Source organism: Vollenhovia emeryi, unplaced genomic scaffold (genome assembly GCF_000949405.1).
Source record: "Vollenhovia emeryi isolate VEMERY1.0 unplaced genomic scaffold, V.emery_V1.0 DF939154.1, whole genome shotgun sequence".
NCBI classification, from domain to species: domain Eukaryota; kingdom Metazoa; phylum Arthropoda; class Insecta; order Hymenoptera; family Formicidae; genus Vollenhovia; species Vollenhovia emeryi.
This window is the reverse complement of record NW_011967212.1, coordinates 8,028-27,488: the sequence shown is the minus strand read 5'-3', so window position 1 is coordinate 27,488 and position 19,461 is coordinate 8,028. Positions and strand designations below refer to the sequence as shown.

Below are 19,461 nucleotides of genomic sequence, written 5' to 3'. Positions count from 1 at the left end.
GTAAAAAAAAATTATTTTTTGAGACATGAGGTGCCAACTTCACAGAGGTGCGTGGACGAGGTCGAGGAGTTGCCATTGAAATTCGTATTGAGGCAGGTCGGTGTCGAGCGCCAGGAGCCGTGCTTCGGGCATAGAGATCAATGCATTCGCAATCGTCTGTATTTGCAGTCGCCACTGACGCCGCCACCGCCACCACCTTCGTCAGTGAACTCTTTCCTCTCGTCGCTTTCCGTGATCTTGGATAGATCCGTGATAAATCTTGAACGCCCATGTGCTTGAGATTTAATATAACGGCAAGAGGTAATTTTGAGATTGAAAACAGCGATGATCTCGAAGAAGGAAACGTCCCGATACGACAACGTCATAAACGATAAACACGGATGGAAAGGATGGGACTCGTAAAGCAAGGAATGATCATGACTAAAGCCTATTATTGGCCGAAGACGATGATAACAGTGATAATGATGGCGCGCTGTGTCGTATTTACAAAATGGTGGTTTGAGGCTCGCGTACCATGTGCAAATGCGATATGATGTCGGTGCAAGCCGACGGGCGAGAATTGAAGTAGGCGTTTCTGTACAGATTATTAATCGTTAGTCACAAAAATTGTTTATTGACACCGTGGAGAAGTGGCCGATGAGGAATAGGATTTTACGAAGAATCCCGTTTTCGAGTGTGTCCAGGAGAATCACGGATATCATATGACATACTAATTTCCAGAGGCTAACTTGAGAAAGATCATTATTAGAAGTGCACGAGAATTTATGTCGATATCTGACACAATTAAGATGTAAGAGAGATTGATGGATAATTTGTGCTAAAGAATTATTGATTCTTGTTTGATATTATAGAAGTCTCACCTACATTCGTTGAATTTACAACTAATTGATGCGATGGATAATTCAGTAGCTGGCATATCCCGAGCGATCCTTGGAAGGAAGAAAATGAAGAAACGAGGACAAGAGAGAAAATAATAGTCTTAATCGTTTTCTCTTTCACACACAGATCGGAAAGATTCTTCTAACGCAGGAAGATCAAATGCAAGTGATAATAGCAGACATACATGTAATAAATATTTACGCGAAGAAAGAAGAAATAAAATGCGAGTTTGGTACCAATTGCGTTGAAGGAATGAACAAGTAGGAAAGTGTCAATAGCAGGAAAGGGGAATCAGATTTGATATGGATCAATGTGACGTAGTGACCAAACATCGGTGGACTATAAGTCGTAACAGTTGGTCTTGGGCATATTATGTTTGCCAAGGGAAGTGGAAAGAACTGATAGAAGTGATGCGGCAGTTTATTCACATAGAGACTCCTGTAAAAAGTGGAGCGCAATCATAAAAGTGCACATCCGTAGAAACTTGTGTTGATTTTCTGCAGGTATCGTGAGAAAATCAGCAAGTATTGATAAATGGGATATCGAGAAAGAAGATAGCTGCTAAGATAATTGTCAAAAGAGAATTGGAAGATATTCTCTTGTCCAATGATGGTACATTCATCGATTTTTGGTCAATCAATTCAGCAATTCATTTTCCGTGAATAGATTGAAGTGAAGATTTAATAGTAAAAGGACCCGGGGAAAGTTCTGATCACTGAATTATCCAAAACAAAATATATAATCTTTTTCACCGAGTTACTCCAAGCTGAACTTTTCCAGCAACTCACATAGGAATATAAATGAAAAGACTGACACAAGATTTGGAAAAGAAGAATACGCCATTATGCATGGAAATGCTTCTTTCGAAACATAAATTCTTCCGAAATGTAAGATTTTGGACATAAATTTATCTAAACGTCTAAAAAAAATGTTACAATAAAAGAAAAACAAATAGAACTGGCAAGTAGATACTTACTGATCAATGTTATTTTATTGAACTTCAAGCTTCAGCAATGTAGCGTGGTTTTTAAAGAGAGAATTCAAGTTCAAAAGAGAGAAAGAGAGAGAGAGAGAGAGAGAGAGAGGGGAAAGAATTTTTTATGTACAAATGTACAGACAAATGTACAGATTACCGTAGTGTCGATAGGATGTTCAAGAGCAGGATTTTCCAGGGTGATCTTAGTCCCGTTCCAATTCCAGGTGGTCTTCACCAATCTAGTATGTAATAAAGTGAAAAGCTACATTATATCAATCGTTTACATGGTTTTTACACAAATGTCTAACTTATTTTGTATGACCAATTCTCGAGATTATTATTGTTATTATTATTATTGTTCTGAGTTATGGTATTATTTTGTATAATATTATCACACTCTATTTGCAATTACTTCAACAAAAAGTTATGGTGCGCGCGCGCGCGCGCTCACACACACATACATATCTCGTTGATCTAAGTTGTTCTGTTTGAAAACGAATAATATCTATCCAGAAAAGGGAGACAATGGAGAGAGAGGTGGTTCAGGATAAGAAAAAATATAGGTATTATAAAAAGAGGTAGGGGCATATCCAATTGTGATAGCAGGGAATAAGATATATAGGTTCATTGCCCTCTGGTGCAGTTATTATTGATCGAAGGGGACTAGCAAGATCGCTTGAGTGCATATTATATGGAATTAATTGTTCTCGATAAGCAAAACATAGGCCACTTGTGTGAATTCAACCGCAGCAACCTTCATAGATTTCGAATATTTTCGGCTTCTTCCCGAATTGATTTTGAAGATCGTCTTGTCAAGACAAAAAGGAGAGCAAAGAGGAGAAAGTATGGGACAAAAAGAGAAGATAGTATGAAGGAAAGGGGCGAAGGAAGGGGGAGGGGAGAGAGTCTGAGAAAATTGAATGAATAGAAAATCTCACGATTCAATAAACATTGGGTTGCCTCTTTACCGACCTCACTGTCCTCCCAAACCAGATTCTGTGGACCTCCCCGCTCTTCTGATTCAATTTTATGCTCGTGCAACTGATCTTCATAAAATTGTCGTCTATAATACTTAATACTGTTCTCCACAAAGATATAGAACAACGAAGATACTTGTTTTCTGTAGTTCTTTTGTTCGCTGAATAAACTTTTCGCAATTTAGAAAACTTTAAAGTCAAATCTGAATCTTTAAATGGAAAGTGTATAAAAAGATGACACTTTTAACTCCTCAAACGGTTTTTTAAAAATATTCCAAATAGAAGATACCATAATGGTTGTTCGAACTTCGATTCAACTCTCGAACAGATAAATGTATTTACCTCTGCCTTGTGTCAAAAATTTTTATTTTTAAGCCTTTTCAAACGATGGACTAATATGAGGAGTGGGAGGTTCTATTTGAAATTTTTAAGTTTGGGTCCTACTGGGACATCCCCTCGAGAAAGTTACTTCCTTAACTTTCTTAAAAGAGTAGTCCACATCTTATAAGCTAGCATAACCACAACAAGCAGAATCAATTCTAATATTACAATTAATAAAATTCATAAGACTCTAATGTGAAAACACAAATACGAAGTAATAAAGGAGTTAAAGCCAAGACAGGATGTTAGTGTCTAAATAATGATGGTAATACCACAATGCCTTGATGAGTTGGCGAGATGCCTGCCTAGTGAGAGGGAAGTCCAGGTAAACCCTGGCTGAGGCATTACTTTCGCAATAGACTTAAAATTAAAATTATTTAAACACTAGCATCCTGCCTTGGTTCTTACTCCTTTTGGTTCCTCATAGAGGAAGCTTTGCTTTCATGAAAAAAAATTGTATTCGAGATTTTTAAGAAAATGTCTGTAGGTGCGTGCGCGCGTATGCATGTGCTGTTCGCGCTCTAACTTCCCCAAAACTCAGATATTGGAATCAATCTTTGAATATCGATAGAGTATCACGAAAATGTTGGGATTGTGCGATAATCAGTGAAAAGGTTCAGTTTTTATACACATACGTATACAGGGTGTCCCATTTTAATGTCCCATCCCAAATGACTTTTTATTTTTCATTGTAGAGCAAAATGTTTCAGACAAAAGTTGTATGGTTTCGAGGGGGTCATAAGAATATACCATTGGTTTGATCTTGAAGAGTTATTTAATAGAAAATTTTCCTTATATATATGTATAAGATATAAGAGAAGCGCAAGCGAGATGCCGATTGCGCTTCTCTTATTATTTAGGACTCTAACAATAAGTATAACATAATAGTTTTGAAAAGAATTGATTAAATTAAATGTAAATTAATTGTGCATATGTATTATCCGTTAAATTAAACATTATTCGTTATTAAGTTGAATATCTTGGTTAAAAGGTGTTGACAAAAGAAATGTTATAAAATAATTATTTTGCAAAATGAGAAATATTTATCAATTTAATTCAATTTTTAATAAAACTCTGCTAGTTTAGGATTGAATGATGTGCAACAACATGTTACTAATGATATCAATGTGTTTGTCTGTATTGTAGGTCAGCAAGGCCAGCAGAGTGAGCAGGAACTGGCGACGAAAATGTTGCAAATTCAAAGTAAAAGATTCTACCTTGATGTAAAACAAAACAGACGTGGGAGATTTATCAAAGTGGCCGAGGTATCGTCTCATCTTTTAAATTAATTCTTATGTTATACATGTGTTATACGATTTTTAGATTTCATTAATAACAAGCATTACACAGGTTGACAAAACGTTTTTTTATACCTAAGTGCAGTATTAATTTTTTTTTAAATTATTTATCGGTGTTACTTGCATATAACACTGTAGAAAAACCTGAAATATGGTCGGAAGTATGCGAGAACAATTTGTGGTAAGTCAGAACTCTCTCATTTCGGACAGCAAATCATCCCTATTTGTCTTAAAGGCGCTTTTCATGCAGTATTAATTAAAAAACAAATTATTTATTGGTGTTACTGCATAAAATTTGTCGGCCTGTGTTATTAACAAAATATCAGAAATACAGACTTATAACATATATGAAAATAGTACATTGTCAAAATAGTTTTTTATTTTTAGTAGTTATTAATTAAAAATTTTTTTAATTAGGTCATTTAAAATCTGTGATGATAAAAACTACAAAACTTAACTTAAAAATTTATAATGTTTGTGGAAATTTACAATATTTTCTCACATATTTTCACAAACATGTTCATTTTATTATATAGTCAAACAATAATAATTATCTATGTAAAATCTTATCTTTTGATGTATCGTGCTGCATAATAATAATAATTTATTATAAATTGTTTCTTTATATTAGATTGGAGCGGATGGGAGAAGAAGCCAAATTTACCTGGCACTCAGTACAGCATCCGAGTTTCGGGACCATCTGTCGACATTTAGCGATTTTTATGCATCTTTAGGTACATCACAGCATCTATCAATTAGAATCACAAGAGTACGATTGATTGCAATAGTCTTATCTAATATACATGGGGCATGACTCGTGATACACTCGAAAAGGAGTTCAGGTTTTATGTAAAAATAAATTTTAAAAAAGTGAAATTAAATTTCTTTATATAAAATTTTATTTTAAAGAAAATCAATTTTTTAGATACTGGTACGAGTACTCATTTAAATTTATTTTTTATTCTATTCTGTCCCAGTGACGTGACACGAATGCATGGTTCTTGTGCAGCTTATGACAAATAATTCTCATATTGACATGACTTGTATAGAAATACTAAGTTATAAACATTTGTGTATACATGAAAACTCCAAGGAGATGTGTACACAAATGTTTACGAAAGTTGGAGTACTATTGCAACAGCATATTCTTAACATCATCAAATCAAGTAAAAAAATTCTGCATCGTTTTTCCTCACGATAAACAGTTATCGAGATATCGTATGACGAATATTGAAAAAGTTGCCAAGTTTTCTTTAAATATCTAAAAAATTATTACACAAATAAAAAATGTTTCAGACAAAAGTTGGTCCAGTTAATTAATATTATAGAAAAATATGATATAATAAGAAATGGGGGTTTCCGTTTAAAAAATTCAAGATGACCTTCGTGTAACCTTCAAACGACTATCCAAGGTCAAACCAATGATACCGTCTTATGTCCCCCTTGAAACCACACAACTTTTGTCTCGAGCATTTGTTTCTAAAATGCATAGTTTTCGAAAACTAGGGGTTTCCATACTTTTTCCTCACCCTGTATATCAAGATGTGTGTTTACGAATACAAACGCGAAATAACGAACAGTGAGATGAATGTCTGTTAAAACTGTCAAGTTAATCGCGCACATGTTCGATAAATTTTTAAAATTGATTTTCTTGAAAACAATGCCTTGTGTGGAGAAATTTATTTCACATTTTCGATTATTTTTTTATACAAAGAATGATCTTCCTTTGTTGTAATTCGCAAATTACACTTTCTGTATACAATATTGAAACTCCTTGACAAAATTGATATTTTAATATGATCTAAACAAAATGAACCTTTTTTCCTATTTACGATGAGTCTCTTCAGTTATTATGTTTGTATGTCCTGTTTGGAAAAGATATTTAATTCATTAACATCTTCGCTTACCGGATAATCAGGTCCACCAAATCCGGAAAACGTGCCAGATGACGGAAAACTCAAGTCAGAAATGATGGTGAAGGATAATAGACGATATTACTTGGACCTCAAGGAGAATTCTCGCGGCCGTTTCCTGCGGGTGAGTCACCCTGTATGTACCAGCCAATGTACTCACTTTCTACGCTAAATCATAAGAAGACTCTGTGTCGGCTTTCGTCTCAAGAGGCTTTCGTCTGCTCTTTTCGGAAAAGATAAATAGAGTTCTAGAATTTTTTGATTAAAAAAAAGAGCTTATTTAATGTGTGTAACGATATTCTCGCCTTATAAATCCGAACAACACAGCGAATTGGGATGGAATATCTTGTGTAATATTTGCGTTGCTTTTCCTAGGTGTCACAAACGATAACACGAGGTGGACCCAGGACTCAGATTGCAATACCAGCGCAAGGCATGATAGAGTTTCGTGACGCATTAACAGATCTTCTTGAGGAATTTGGGACGGACGACGGGGGCTTTAAAGGCGATTTGCCGGAGGGTCGTTATATGCGTGTGGATAGCAAGAATTTCTATTTTGATATCGGCCAGAACAATCGTGGCATCTATATGAGAATTTCTGAGGTACACCTGCATTAGTCGCATAAGAATCTATCAACAGATAAATTATTTGAAACTGTTAAGTCTACTGTATTTTTGTCATATTTTTCTTTTTATTAAAAATCGTTGTTTTGTCTAGAAAAAACTCACCCTAATTAGTGGTTATCTTATTGCAGTGACATGGCAGAGAGAATACTTTATATTTATATATATAAAATTATAATATTTATCTAGAATAATTTGATATATAAAAACGATTCTCAGGCATTCAATTTTATTAAGATTCAGGGAAGTTTCACTAAAATTGTCTTTAAAGATTTTTCTTTAGCAAGTATCATAAACGTATGTTAAAATCTTAGATTAATAAAAAAGCATTATATGTATTACATAAGTTTTGTTTGAGAGTTTTACATTTTTAGATTAATTTGTTTTGTTTTAAAGAATTTCTCTTCAATATGTTCATGTTGACTTCTTTTACTATATATGTCTATTCTATCTTGTTATAATGTAAAAAAATAAGAAAGTTGAAATTTTACACAATGTAAAATATCTATCTCATAAAGGTCCTTCACTTCTTAATGTTTCTTTTCTAAATTAAGTGTTTCTATACATTGCTAATTGCTAGGACAATTGAAAAGACCTATGAGTTTGGTTTTTGAGGATTAAATATATTGAAAATTGATATCTAAAAATGCTTTTTGATTTAAATGCAAATTATATAAACATTTCTGGGACATTGGGAAATATTTCTTTGATTTATGTAAACATTTTATGAATACTTATGTCTTCATTTATAAAATCAAAACAATCCATATTACTTTATGGCCTAAATAAAATATACTAAAAACAAAGAGAAACAAAATTGTAAATCAATTTGTCTACGATAACGGATAATGTAAAGTCGGATTACATTCTTGCAGGTGAAGACGAACTTTAGGACAGCCATCACCGTACCAGAGAAATCCTGGGCACGTTTCCGTGATATCTTCGCAGATTACTGCGAGAAGATGAAGGAAGGCGGCGGTGGCGGTGTCAGCAGCAGCAGCAGCGGCGGCGGCGGTGGTGGTGGCGGAGGAAACGTATTGTCCGAGGGGAAAGGCTCGGTGGTGGCGCAGGTACCATCGCCATCCTCGAATACGCAGCCTAATCCCAATCCAAATCTAGACTCACCCTTAATCAAGTGAAAAAGGCTTTAACTTAACTTGAACATTTGGGAATTATAAACTCGTAAACTCGTTTTCAAGTCATTAAGCGAAGTAACGGAACTTGTCAGAGTATATTGCCATCGTCGTCATCGTCACATTATTCATCGGCTATGACATCGACACACACGGCCATCGGCATTATCATCAGTATGATCATCGCCATCGCCGAGTCATTGCTATCGTCACGTCACATCGTCGCATCACACTTGCCATTAAGCGCAAACACCAAAACTCGCCTGAAATATGACTACTGTATCGCGGAGAGTATCGACCGATTGTTGAGTATATTCATATAACCACAGATTTGATAAAAAGAGGGGAAAAACCAAGGAAGAAAACGAAAAGTGTGAGACACGTGACATGGTTATTAACATGATTGTTGGCACGCAAGGATAAGGAAAGAAGAGCAGATTAGATGATGATGACGATGCGTGGGTGTGCGTGTGCGTGCGCATGTTGTGTGTGTGTATGTGTGTGTGGACGTGCGTGCGCGCTTGTGCGCGCGCGCGTGTGCACGGAGGGAAAATGGAGTCACTGCCGCTCGTGCGACTAACACAGGCATAGATAACACACAAAGAAAAAAAGAAAAAAAAAGACAAAAATACGCAACAATGCGAAATCGAGAGTATAATAAATAAATCGAGCGATATCTTTTTAGGCAAACGCGAGTTGCCATTGATTAACGTTATGAGTACTACCGTTCATTTCCTGAATTTTCACGTAGACACTCCGTTTGTTTGATTGAATTTTAATTCTCCTGTCGGGTACAATCTTTTAAATTTTCGGGCGTTCCTTTTTTTTCGGATAATCGTACACGTTTCGCATCTCGCGCGTGTAAGTTCGAACGGGCGAGAATCTCGAACGGGAAATGGACTGTAGTGTAGATCACGTTACAATTGAATTTGATCGTTCAGAATTTATGAATAAATAGTTGTTATATTAACGATTATATCATGAGTAAGTAAGAGGAAAACATATGGGTTGTCGCGAGGAGAAAATGATAAGAATAAAGGTCTATTATATCTATGTAGACAGTACGTACATCTCTCTTCAATTTAACTGAAAAGAAGAAAATTCTCACAAGTTCACTGTAGTTTCGGTGAACACTTGTCGCGGAAATATCGTAAATTGGATGTAGATAAGGTAATGCTGACGTGCGACTCTGTTACGTTTGTTCGACGGTGAGAGTGCGATTTATTACCATGGTAATAAATTAAGTTGAACAGAATGTATACATGAGACAAAAAGGATAAGGATAAGGGATATTTGTGTCTTTTATTCGGATATTTATATGTTTACTGTCTGCACCACGCAACATCGTGCATTAATTTAAAAGCTGAACGACATCTCTATTAAAATTAATGAAATATATATATATATATATAAAACATAGATGAAAGAGGGGGAGGGAGGGGAGGAGAGAGAGAACGAAAACGGAAACGATGCTAAACCAAGAGAATACAAAATCATATTAATACATATTAATATGTATATCATACAAAATTCATTGTACATTACATTTTCTTTCATGGATTTGTACGAAAAGTGCGCATACAATCATACGTACATAAAAGCTTTTATAGAATGCAAGAAACATACACGCGCGCCCGTGCACGCACGCACGCACGCACGCACGCACGCACGTACGCACGCACACACACACACACACGCGCGCGCACACACGCGCGCGTACACAACACACACACACACACACACACATTGCACGAGTATTTGCATATATGGCAAACCTCAATGGCAAACACGGCGAACTTCGGCACTTTCTACAGAGAATCCAGAAAATAACAATAAATACAAGATATATTTCACCATGAAAGACGTATAATTCCACCATAAAAAGAGTGAACAATACGAGACATGGTGTGTACGTATATGTAATTAAGTTACATAAATTTGTGCGATGATCGACTTTTAACACAATTGCATATTAGGTATGTATTATATGAATGCATAATAGGTATTTATATAGAATCTATATAGCTGTATAATTGTAACGAAATGCCAATGTCCGCGGACCTAAGTAGCTGTGCAAATCCGACGATGTATGATTAATTGAATTGGAAATCGCATTGTTAGACAACTGCAATTGCTTAGGCCCCTCTCGCCGGACACAGGAAGAAAGATGAGATAAAACGAACAACAGAAAAGAATATTTCAAAATGGTCGAGACTGAGAAAACAGGAGGGGTAGAATAACGCAATCGAGTTATCTTCCAAAAGGAAAGGAAATCTTAATACGCTTCGATTCTGCAACGCTGTGCTAATATCAATAATGATAAATGTATATCCTTTCTTTTTTGTTTTTCTTCCAAATGAAATGGCAAAATGATCTAAATCAGTTATATTTCGCACTGGTGCGAATGAATGGCAAAACGTATAGAGGAAACGAAGGGCACGTAAATACATATTAAGAAGAAACTAATTAAAAAGAAACTTATCTAATTGATATTGAATCGAAGTGAATGTATGATTGGCGCATTCACATTTTCGATATAAAAGGAATAAAATCTTATTTATTTTCTAGCGACTTATTCATATTTTGATAAAATATTATTCCTCAGTTGCATTTTCTTCTAAAATTGCAATTTCGGCTGGTCTGAATTTACTTAGCACGTAAGTTTTGATGAATATATGAAATATAAATTATACAATAACATTTGTCAAGTACGCCCAAGTGAGTAAAGCATTGAGGAGTCTCGGTTTTTCCGTTTACAGTTTCTTTCAATTAAATTTTGTTCCATTGTCTTTAAACATGAATGAATGAATGACACATATACACACACATACACACATATATGTATGTATATATCAGATGTATACATATATATAAGAAAGCACCAAATTATACAAATCTCAATAAATCTTAAGATATGAGTTTTGTAGAAAAATTTTTTAGATTAAATATTTACCTAGTTTCAAATGAGGATTTATAATCAGTGTAAGTGTCAGGTGATAGTGTTTCTGAGATTTTTCATATTTTTTCACAATTATTCATATTAAAAAATATAGAATCACATATTTTTTACACAAATCGATTCTCTTATCATTGTGCATGCAAGAAAATTAATCGTAAAATCATGAAAAAGTAAGTAGTCAACGAGATATTTTATCCGACGATATATTTTGATATATGAAAAACCCGAATTGTCTCATTAAGCATTTATTTTTCAATAATTATGTCTTAATTATTAAAAATATATAAATGACAAAAAGAATCGATTAAAAAAATGAGTAATTGCATTTAAAGAAGAAATGCCATTGCTCATTGCAGATGCATTGTATCAATTGTATGCAAAAAACAAGGTCATTAATTCAGTTTTGACATTCTATGTAAAATATAAGAGCATCGGAAAGTAACTACTTTAATGAGATATTTTATATTTTACATTCGAGTATCAGGATACGAAAATCTAAAACGTTTCGTTATATTCATTTTCTAATGATATAATATTTTTTAATGCAGAATGAGTGGAAAGAGTTCGATTTACATGAAAAAAAAGACACAATTTAATGATTCAATTAAACAAAAATAAACATGATCTTGAAAAAACTTTGGAACATCTATCTGGAACCAAACTGTGCTGACTATAAGACTAACATCTTTCGAAGGTAAATAAATCTCATCCGAGATATTTTTATATAAAACTCATATTTTAAGATTTACTGATAATAGTAATTTCTAGTAATTTACTTTGTGTGTGTACGTGTGTGTATTGTTACATGTCGATATCTAATTAAATATATTTCATATCTTGTTGATAACCTTTTACGGTCATACTTTACGTTCGTTATTTATCATTAAAAAAAAAACTTAATCGACTTTATTCAAAGCGAAGTGGGATCAGCAAGAATCAATCTGTGCAGAAACATTGTATAGTGTTCAAACGTTCGAGCGTTGTAAATGAGAACGGCAGAGAAACGTCATAGAAAAAAAAATCGTTCAATGGCGCAGATGGCATGATATTGTGATCTATACAAATTACAAATCACGAAGCATCCACAAGTAGTAAATATTTAAGATATAAATATATACACAGACATACACACATACATCCTTCTATGGTGTGACTAGAGAAAGGGGACACTGTCTTATAAGATGCATACGCAAAACAGCGCGTGCAGAAACACAAATGTGTTATTAACGAGCGAGGACAACTACAAACGTACCTAACTAAAACAAAATAAAAAATACGCAAAGAGCGAGAAAGATAAAGAAAAAACAGATATAAAAAAACGGAAGTGAAGAGATACCGTCTGATACATGTAAGAGTAAAAGTAATATAAAATAAATGAAACAAGAAAAAAACCCACAATACTCCTGCCACGCAGAGAGTCTTTAGACAGCTTTAAGAGAATAATTATTAATGATAAAACAATTATTAAATAATTATGATGAACTTTCTATATGTTGAATCGTGTCTAGTGAGAGAAGTACTATTGAAGTAAAGCAACACGAAAAAAAAAATTAATATTATACTATTGTCACACGTAAATTTCATTTTGTACGACTTATTTGATTAGTTATTTCTATCGAATGTTCTTTTGTTTTCTTTTTGTTTTTCTTTGTTTCTCATTATCTTCAGTAATATACATATAATAAGAGAGAGGGTGGTTGTTACGGGATAGCTTTTTGGTGTTTTGTTTGCTTTTACGAATGAATGTTGCGCGGTGAATGAAGGTACACCTTTTTGCTGGGACGTGTTAAAGCGCCCACAAGGATGTGCTGTAAATTCCACATACTTGTGTTTTTAATATATTCGGTGAAGTTACATATACCCACACACACACACACACACACACACACACGCGTGCGCCCTCACACACATATACACACGCGCGCGCGCGCGTACACACACACACACACACACACACACACCGCCCACCGCCACTGTTATCCATTGTCACGCTCTATTATTGTCACGTAGACTTTTTCCGTAGATATTGCATAGGGGACGACAGTTATGTGTTATGCGACAACACCGGACATTTGCGCCATAAACAGAATGCGATCCAAGATCTTTTGTTGCGGGACGACTCGTCAATCGCGATATAATCTTTCTCACTGCGCGAATTTACGGTTCGTAAAAAAAAAAAGAAAAAGAAAAAACAAAGTTAAGAATGAAAACTGCATCGTTGTTGCGATTATTCTTATTTTTATTGTCATTATTATTATTGCGATTATATTGTCATTATTCTTAATATTACGATTATTCTTCTTATATTACCATTACGATTAACTATTAATACTTATTATTATTGGAGCGCTAGTTGTGTACTGATGTCATTAGTAATGAAAGTTACGTTGAATCGGTCCTCAAGTAGGGCCGACTTCCTTCTTTTTTTTTAGCATTTATTACAACAATGATCAGTTGAATTTGCGAATTCAGTAGCTTTTTTTCCGTTTTTTTTCGTCTTCTTATGTCTCTCATTCCCAACTTCGATTTCAGTCGAATCTTCCCTCTCTCCTCTTGCCTATACTGAAATGTACTTTCTTTCTTCTTTCGCTTTGTTTATTTTGAGTGGTTTCCGAAAACGAAATAATAGAGGCGATAGACAAGTAGCTAGCTAAAAGGGAGAGAGAAGGGGAAAAGAAGAACCGGAAGGGAAGCAGGGAGAGAAGAGACGGACGATCAGAATTTCGATAGCGTTAAATTAGACGTTACTTAGATTCAACGATTGAATGGATTGAGCAGAATTAATAGTGTCTTTTGGCGCGTTGTTTTTCTTTTTTTCCTCCCGGCGCGCTCTCGCGTGTGTGTGCATGTTTGCGTGAATGTCAAATTCGTGTACATGTGTAAGCTCGACAATCGAAAAACGAGCGAGCTACTCTTTGTAAGGCGAGACAAGAGATTGAGAAAGAGGAAAGCCAATCGCGAGGACGATGCGCCGTTGAAATACGTTAATACTGCGATCCTCCAGAGGAAGTTATGTCGCAGGAGATAATACGTGTCCTTGCGAATTATTACATTTAAATCAATAGGGTATGAGAATCAAAGTTTGTTGTTGCAGAAAAACAATGAGAATTGCTGCGATTGGCCTTTGTATGTCATTTGATTTATTAAAGATAACAATCTGTTGCAAACCTTTTAAGTCAACCTTTCATCTTCTCGCATGCACGATACGAGCTCTTTTCAAGCGTTGCGCGATACATTTCATTACAATGCGAAATTATCATAGTATCGCTTTGTCACCGCAACATCGCGTAAGACATTCTTATACAAGGCACCTGACAACACTGTTCAACAAAAATCTACTTTTTCCGAGCGTAACTAAATTATTGTTTCTTACAGCTTTTTGAGCTCTGAATACGATTCGTTTAATAATTGCTCTATTCCAACACAATTTTCAGAGATTTGTAATGAAATCTGCAAAAAGGCCATACGACTGATCTCTTTTGCAAGATCGTGTCTTGATTTATCTCGATGTAATTTCCGGTTTCCCGAGTATGTACATCGTACATTGAAATAGTTGTCGAGATTTCCTCATATTTTAATATTAATAACAACTGATCTTTTTCGTGAGATCGTGTCTCAAGAACCGTCACTTTACAGAAATACAGGATTCACAAACTTTCCTTTCGTTGATAAACAGTAAACAGGATAGTTCGCTTTATTATATCAAAAGTGTAGTAATTTGGAATTAAAATACAGTTTTATTATTTAATTTGACATTCGTAGGAATCGCAAAAGCGTAAGTTTTGTAGATACGATAAATTTGCACTTCAAATTGTAATCAAATCAACAAGATACGACATATTTATTTTTATATATTTTTAAATTACATTTATTTATAAATAATAAATCCTTTTATCTTATCAACATTTGTCATATCCAATACATATTACGTTTTACCCAGGAATTACCACCCTTTCTTCGATAATTTATGACTGATTAGCCCAGCAATAAGATTAACATTAATATTTACTTAATAACTCTGTTTATTGTGTAAAACTGTTAAATTCTATTGACACTATTGAGAAAAGAGTTGGCAATTATTTAGATTTACGGATCACCCTCCAATTTCGATGATCTTCACATATATTGTCAAGATATATAAATATATGTCAAGGTCATCGAAATTGGTGGGTGGTCAGTAAATCTAAATAATTGCCTCAAATTCTACTTTTCTATTGAATCCTATAAAACTGTTGAGAATGTTTAGTTTATTTTGTAGATTTTGTTGAGTTTATAGAAGAATTATAGAAGAATATAGAAGAAAATAAGTTGACACTGAATTGTTTGTCATCCGAGCTACAGGAGAAGCCCCTGGCGAGGGGCAGCGGCGAGCGGCACGGGTGGTGAGCTACGAGTAACGAGCGACGCTACGCCCACCGAGCCCTGCCTTATAAAATGTTAAGGGGCTAATGAGGTTCGGTGGAAACAAGAGTCTTGTTAGGTCCCTGTAGTGTTGCCATCAGGTTAAATAGTATTAAGTAGCGTTTTGATTTACCTCGATTCTGTTTTATCTTAAAATTTTATAAGGTAGGGTTCAGGTTTGAATTTGGCGTTTCCACCGAAGCAAACCCAACCCGATTCTGACCCCGACTCTAGCCAACATCTGACCCTCGGTGGAAACGTTGTCGTACAGACTCCATGCTGCAGATCATACCTTGCTACTGTCAAAATTATTCCAATATAGAGTGCCACACAGTTTGCAAAGCCTATTTTAACAGATTTGGCTATCTGGGTAGTTATACTATGATGTAAACTATACATTTTTCAATGTAGAAATTTGCATGACTACCAATGGCTGGTAAATTCTAATTAAAGAAATTTATTGCGAAAAATATCACCTCAGCCAGGGTTTGAACCTGGACCTCCCTACACTCCAGGTGGGCGTCTCACCAATTCGACCACTGAGGCATGTGGTAATATTAGTCGCAATAAACAATCGTGTTTATAAATTATACCCTTACGGAAAAAACACTCAAGTGTTAACACTCGATTGTCCGAATTTATTCTCAAATTTGGGTGTTTACGCCCAAATTTGAGAGTAAATTCGTGTGTTAACGCTAAAACTTGAGTGTTTTTTCCGTAAGGGTATAATTTATAAACACGATTAAAACTGAACCTTTAAAACAAATTATTTGCATAGTGTACGATTGTATTATTTGTTGATCATGTATACACACTATACATTTTTAATCACTTGCAGTGTGACCTGTATAAAGTTTTAGGCTATCAATATCTTTTTTTAATGGAAGCTCAGCATTTATTCTGTCGCACAATATAATTAAATATTTGTTTTTAACATTATACTTTTGTCATTATTTTAAAGTGTAAATTATTATATCTATTAAAATATATCAGATCTAAAAATGTATGTAAATATTTCTGCAATTAAATATAAAATAATTACATTAACATTAACATTAGTATAATTACATTTAAATAAGGTTCTATTGCTGCATTCTTTCTAGTCAATTTTGTATATTAGTGATATAATGTGTAAAATATTCTAGCCACTCAAGAAAGTGGGATATTAAAATTAATGAAACGTCCTTATTTTCATTGTAGATTTGTTTCATAGTCTGTAGTGTATAGTTTTGTGTGTGCACTGTATGGTGCTTGGGCTTTATCCTTAATAAAATTACACAAAAACGCAGCTTCCTGGGATAAAGGTCCAATATATCTCTACCGTGATTTTCACAACAAATAGATACCCGTTTTAACATCAAACTTGTGAAATCCAGAACAGCGGATGCATATTGCAGTTTAACTAACAATTCCTTTAAAAAATTACACATTAATTGAAAAATATACGCAGATCTGGCGCTAAAGTCCAATAATTTGTTTAGCATTTCCTCGTTACATTGGGTAGCTACATGATTTGTGCCCTTTAAATTGGAAAACATGTCTACGAAACTATTGAGCAAAGGTTCCTCTATCAATTTTAATTTTTGTAGAGCATATATTTCTTCCTCCGTAGATAGTTTGAGATGCAAGTTTGAGCAGAGAGCGTCATGTAACAGTCTATTAATTTGATCGTTTGCTTCCATTTGTAAAAGTCTCACAAGCAATCGATCAGTGTGATGCATAAAAATTGCATTCTTAAGTGACAGATGCATTAAAGAAAGAGTTAAATGTCTCAAAACGTCTTCCGAGTGGCACTTATTCAAAACTTCGACTGTGAGATATTTGTCCAAAAGAATATTCATAAACCTCAAACTATTTTCTTTAGATACAAACATCTTTAAATGTTTAAAATTGCTTGTCATTCTGCAACATTTCCGTAAGACGTCCTGTAACACAATTATGTTAAAATATGAATTGTAAAGTAACTTAAAAAATATATCAATCCATATTTTCTATGTATACTTAAAAATAATCAACATACGATAATCAATAATCGAATTGAATAACGTTGATAAGCCTCCTTGGATATCTTATAACATAGAAGATTGCTCAACGATATACATAAAGTACTGGACACAGCGTTAGATTTTATGCAGAGCAAAGTTTCCTTCGGCATAATTTCATCATTGTTAGACTGAATAATATTTTTTGCATCACTGTAGCTTTGTAATATTACTCTGAGTATATCTGCATCCATTACTGCATTCAACTTGCAATGTAAGACTACACACAAACAGTTATATTCTCTTGCACGTATTGAATTGTTAGCTACAATTCATTATGAGATGAACCTGAACATAAAAAGAAAGAGTAATGTTAATAATAAAAATAACTTAAATATTAACCAATAAAAGAAAATTTAAACATAGGACTTTCAATATTGAAAGAAGTTAATCTGAGAGAAAAACATTGAGATTAAGGTTAAAATTATGACCGGTCAGTCTGTTATTTGATTGGCCGAGTCCTTAGGCAAGGAAACAAAGCTAAGACAACCGTTCAGTCAATTTTACAAGTTTTATTAAACAATGCTAATTTGATATACACAAAGACCTATATTTGACTCTCAATGCCTTAATTCCTAGATTAATTTGTTACACATAATTTTTAAGACAAATAAAGAAAAATCAATAGGAAATTTTATGATTATGTACATACCATTTTTAATAAACATTGATAAATAAATCCAGGATTGCGAACCTTTAGGCCCGGTTTCACCAACGCGAGTTAATCTAATCGGTCGGTTAACTTGACAGGGTGCCAACATAAAACTTCTTTATTAACCTATTTTCTTGGTTAATAAAGAAGTTTTATGTTGGCACCCTGTCAAGTTAACCGACCGATTAGATTAACTCGCGTTGGTGAAACCGGGCCTTAAAGTGCAAAATCAAAAGAAGCTGTTAATTAAAATAATAAGCATAATATTAATAAACGAGCAGGTTTTCTCCAAAATCCTCTCTTGGTGTTAATAATGTTTATATATAAAATAAACTGGATAAAGAAAAAAATCTTGCAAATTGATTCCACAAGCAATGTTAAGCCCGCTGCAGACGATGCTATTTTTCCTGCTGGATTGCTTGCAATTTAGTAAATTACTAGGAATCCTGAATGCTGAGTGGTGCAATGATAGTAATTTACTAAATTGCAAGCAATCCAGCAGGAAAAATAGCATCGTCTGCAGCGGGCTTTATATACTATACACTAGACGGATAACTTGTATTGAGGGTCAAAACGGGAGACATAGTGGAGACGCCTGTCGGCCAGCTGTGAACTACGGATTCTATTAGGCTGGATTCACATGGAGCGTGACTTGCGTAGCGTAACCTGCGTATCACCAATCACAGGGTCATTCTGATAGAACCGTTTCAATAATTCCGTTGAACTAGTCCTGTGATTGGCGATACGCAGGTTGCGCTACGCAACTTACGCTCCATGTGAATCCAGCCTCATTCTGATAGAACCGCGTCAATGGGCTTGTTTTCTGTTCCTGCACTGTGCACTGGTGAACTAGTGCAATAAATTGGAGTAAAGCCTTGGGTGCTTTCGCGACGTAGAGTAAAATGATCCGGATCAAAATGATCCGTGCTATGATTGGTCAAATCTGAAATTTCATTGAATAAAATTTCAATGAGATGCTACGAAATTTCAGATTTGACCAATCATAGCACGGATCATTTTGATCCGGATCATTTTACTCTACGTCGCGAAAGCACCCCTTGTGTCCACGATTCAAGAACTGTATCCAAGTTCTAGTTCCGAGAAATGCGTAGCCAATCACCTTGCAACTTTTATGGAATAGCTGCACGTTGATTGGCTACACATTTCTCGAAACTAGAACTTGGACCAAGTTCTTGGATCGTGGACACAAGGCTTAAGACAAGTAT

General features: G+C 34.6%; 2 protein-coding genes and 1 long non-coding RNA gene across 4 annotated transcripts in view; 2 read left to right on the top strand and 1 right to left on the bottom strand.

Annotated features, from left to right (window-relative positions):
• LOC105565214 (transcriptional activator protein Pur-beta-B) overlaps positions 1-9,662 on the top strand; it is a 26,573-nt gene extending 16,911 nt beyond the window's left edge. The window contains exons 3-7 of one of the 2 annotated variants that reach the window (XM_012018216.1): positions 4,360-4,478; positions 5,143-5,245; positions 6,430-6,560; positions 6,800-7,027; positions 7,924-9,662. In XM_012018216.1, the coding sequence (XP_011873606.1) occupies positions 4,360-4,478; positions 5,143-5,245; positions 6,430-6,560; positions 6,800-7,027; positions 7,924-8,187 (845 nt within the window). In that variant the 3' untranslated portion in view covers positions 8,188-9,662. The remainder of the gene's footprint in view (positions 1-4,359; positions 4,479-5,142; positions 5,246-6,429; positions 6,561-6,799; positions 7,028-7,923) is intronic. The other variant, XM_012018217.1, reaches the window with a different exon arrangement.
• Positions 9,663-9,892: 230 nt separating this feature from the next.
• On the top strand, positions 9,893-14,308 carry LOC105565213. The gene is made up of 2 exons (XR_001009178.1): positions 9,893-9,926; positions 13,076-14,308. It is a non-coding gene; the product is annotated as an uncharacterized LOC105565213 (long non-coding RNA).
• Positions 14,309-16,552: 2,244 nt separating this feature from the next.
• Positions 16,553-18,609, bottom strand: LOC105565212. The gene is made up of 4 exons (XM_012018215.1): positions 18,455-18,609; positions 18,236-18,282; positions 17,562-17,871; positions 16,553-17,466 (listed from the first exon to the last, which is right to left on the bottom strand). Exons 3-4 carry the CDS (start codon positions 17,775-17,777, stop codon positions 16,645-16,647), a joined length of 1,038 nt encoding a protein of 345 aa, XP_011873605.1. The 5' UTR covers positions 17,778-17,871; positions 18,236-18,282; positions 18,455-18,609; the 3' UTR covers positions 16,553-16,644.
• Positions 18,610-19,461: the final 852 nt, after the last annotated feature.

Coding starts and splice junctions, on each gene's coding strand:
- LOC105565212 (XM_012018215.1), bottom strand. CDS start 17,777: ATGGATGCAGATATACTCAGAGTAATATTACAAAGCTACAGTGATGCA. Junction 17,467..17,561: donor CAATTCGATTATTGATTATC/GTATGTTGATTA, acceptor ATTGTGTTACAG/GACGTCTTACGGAAATGTTG.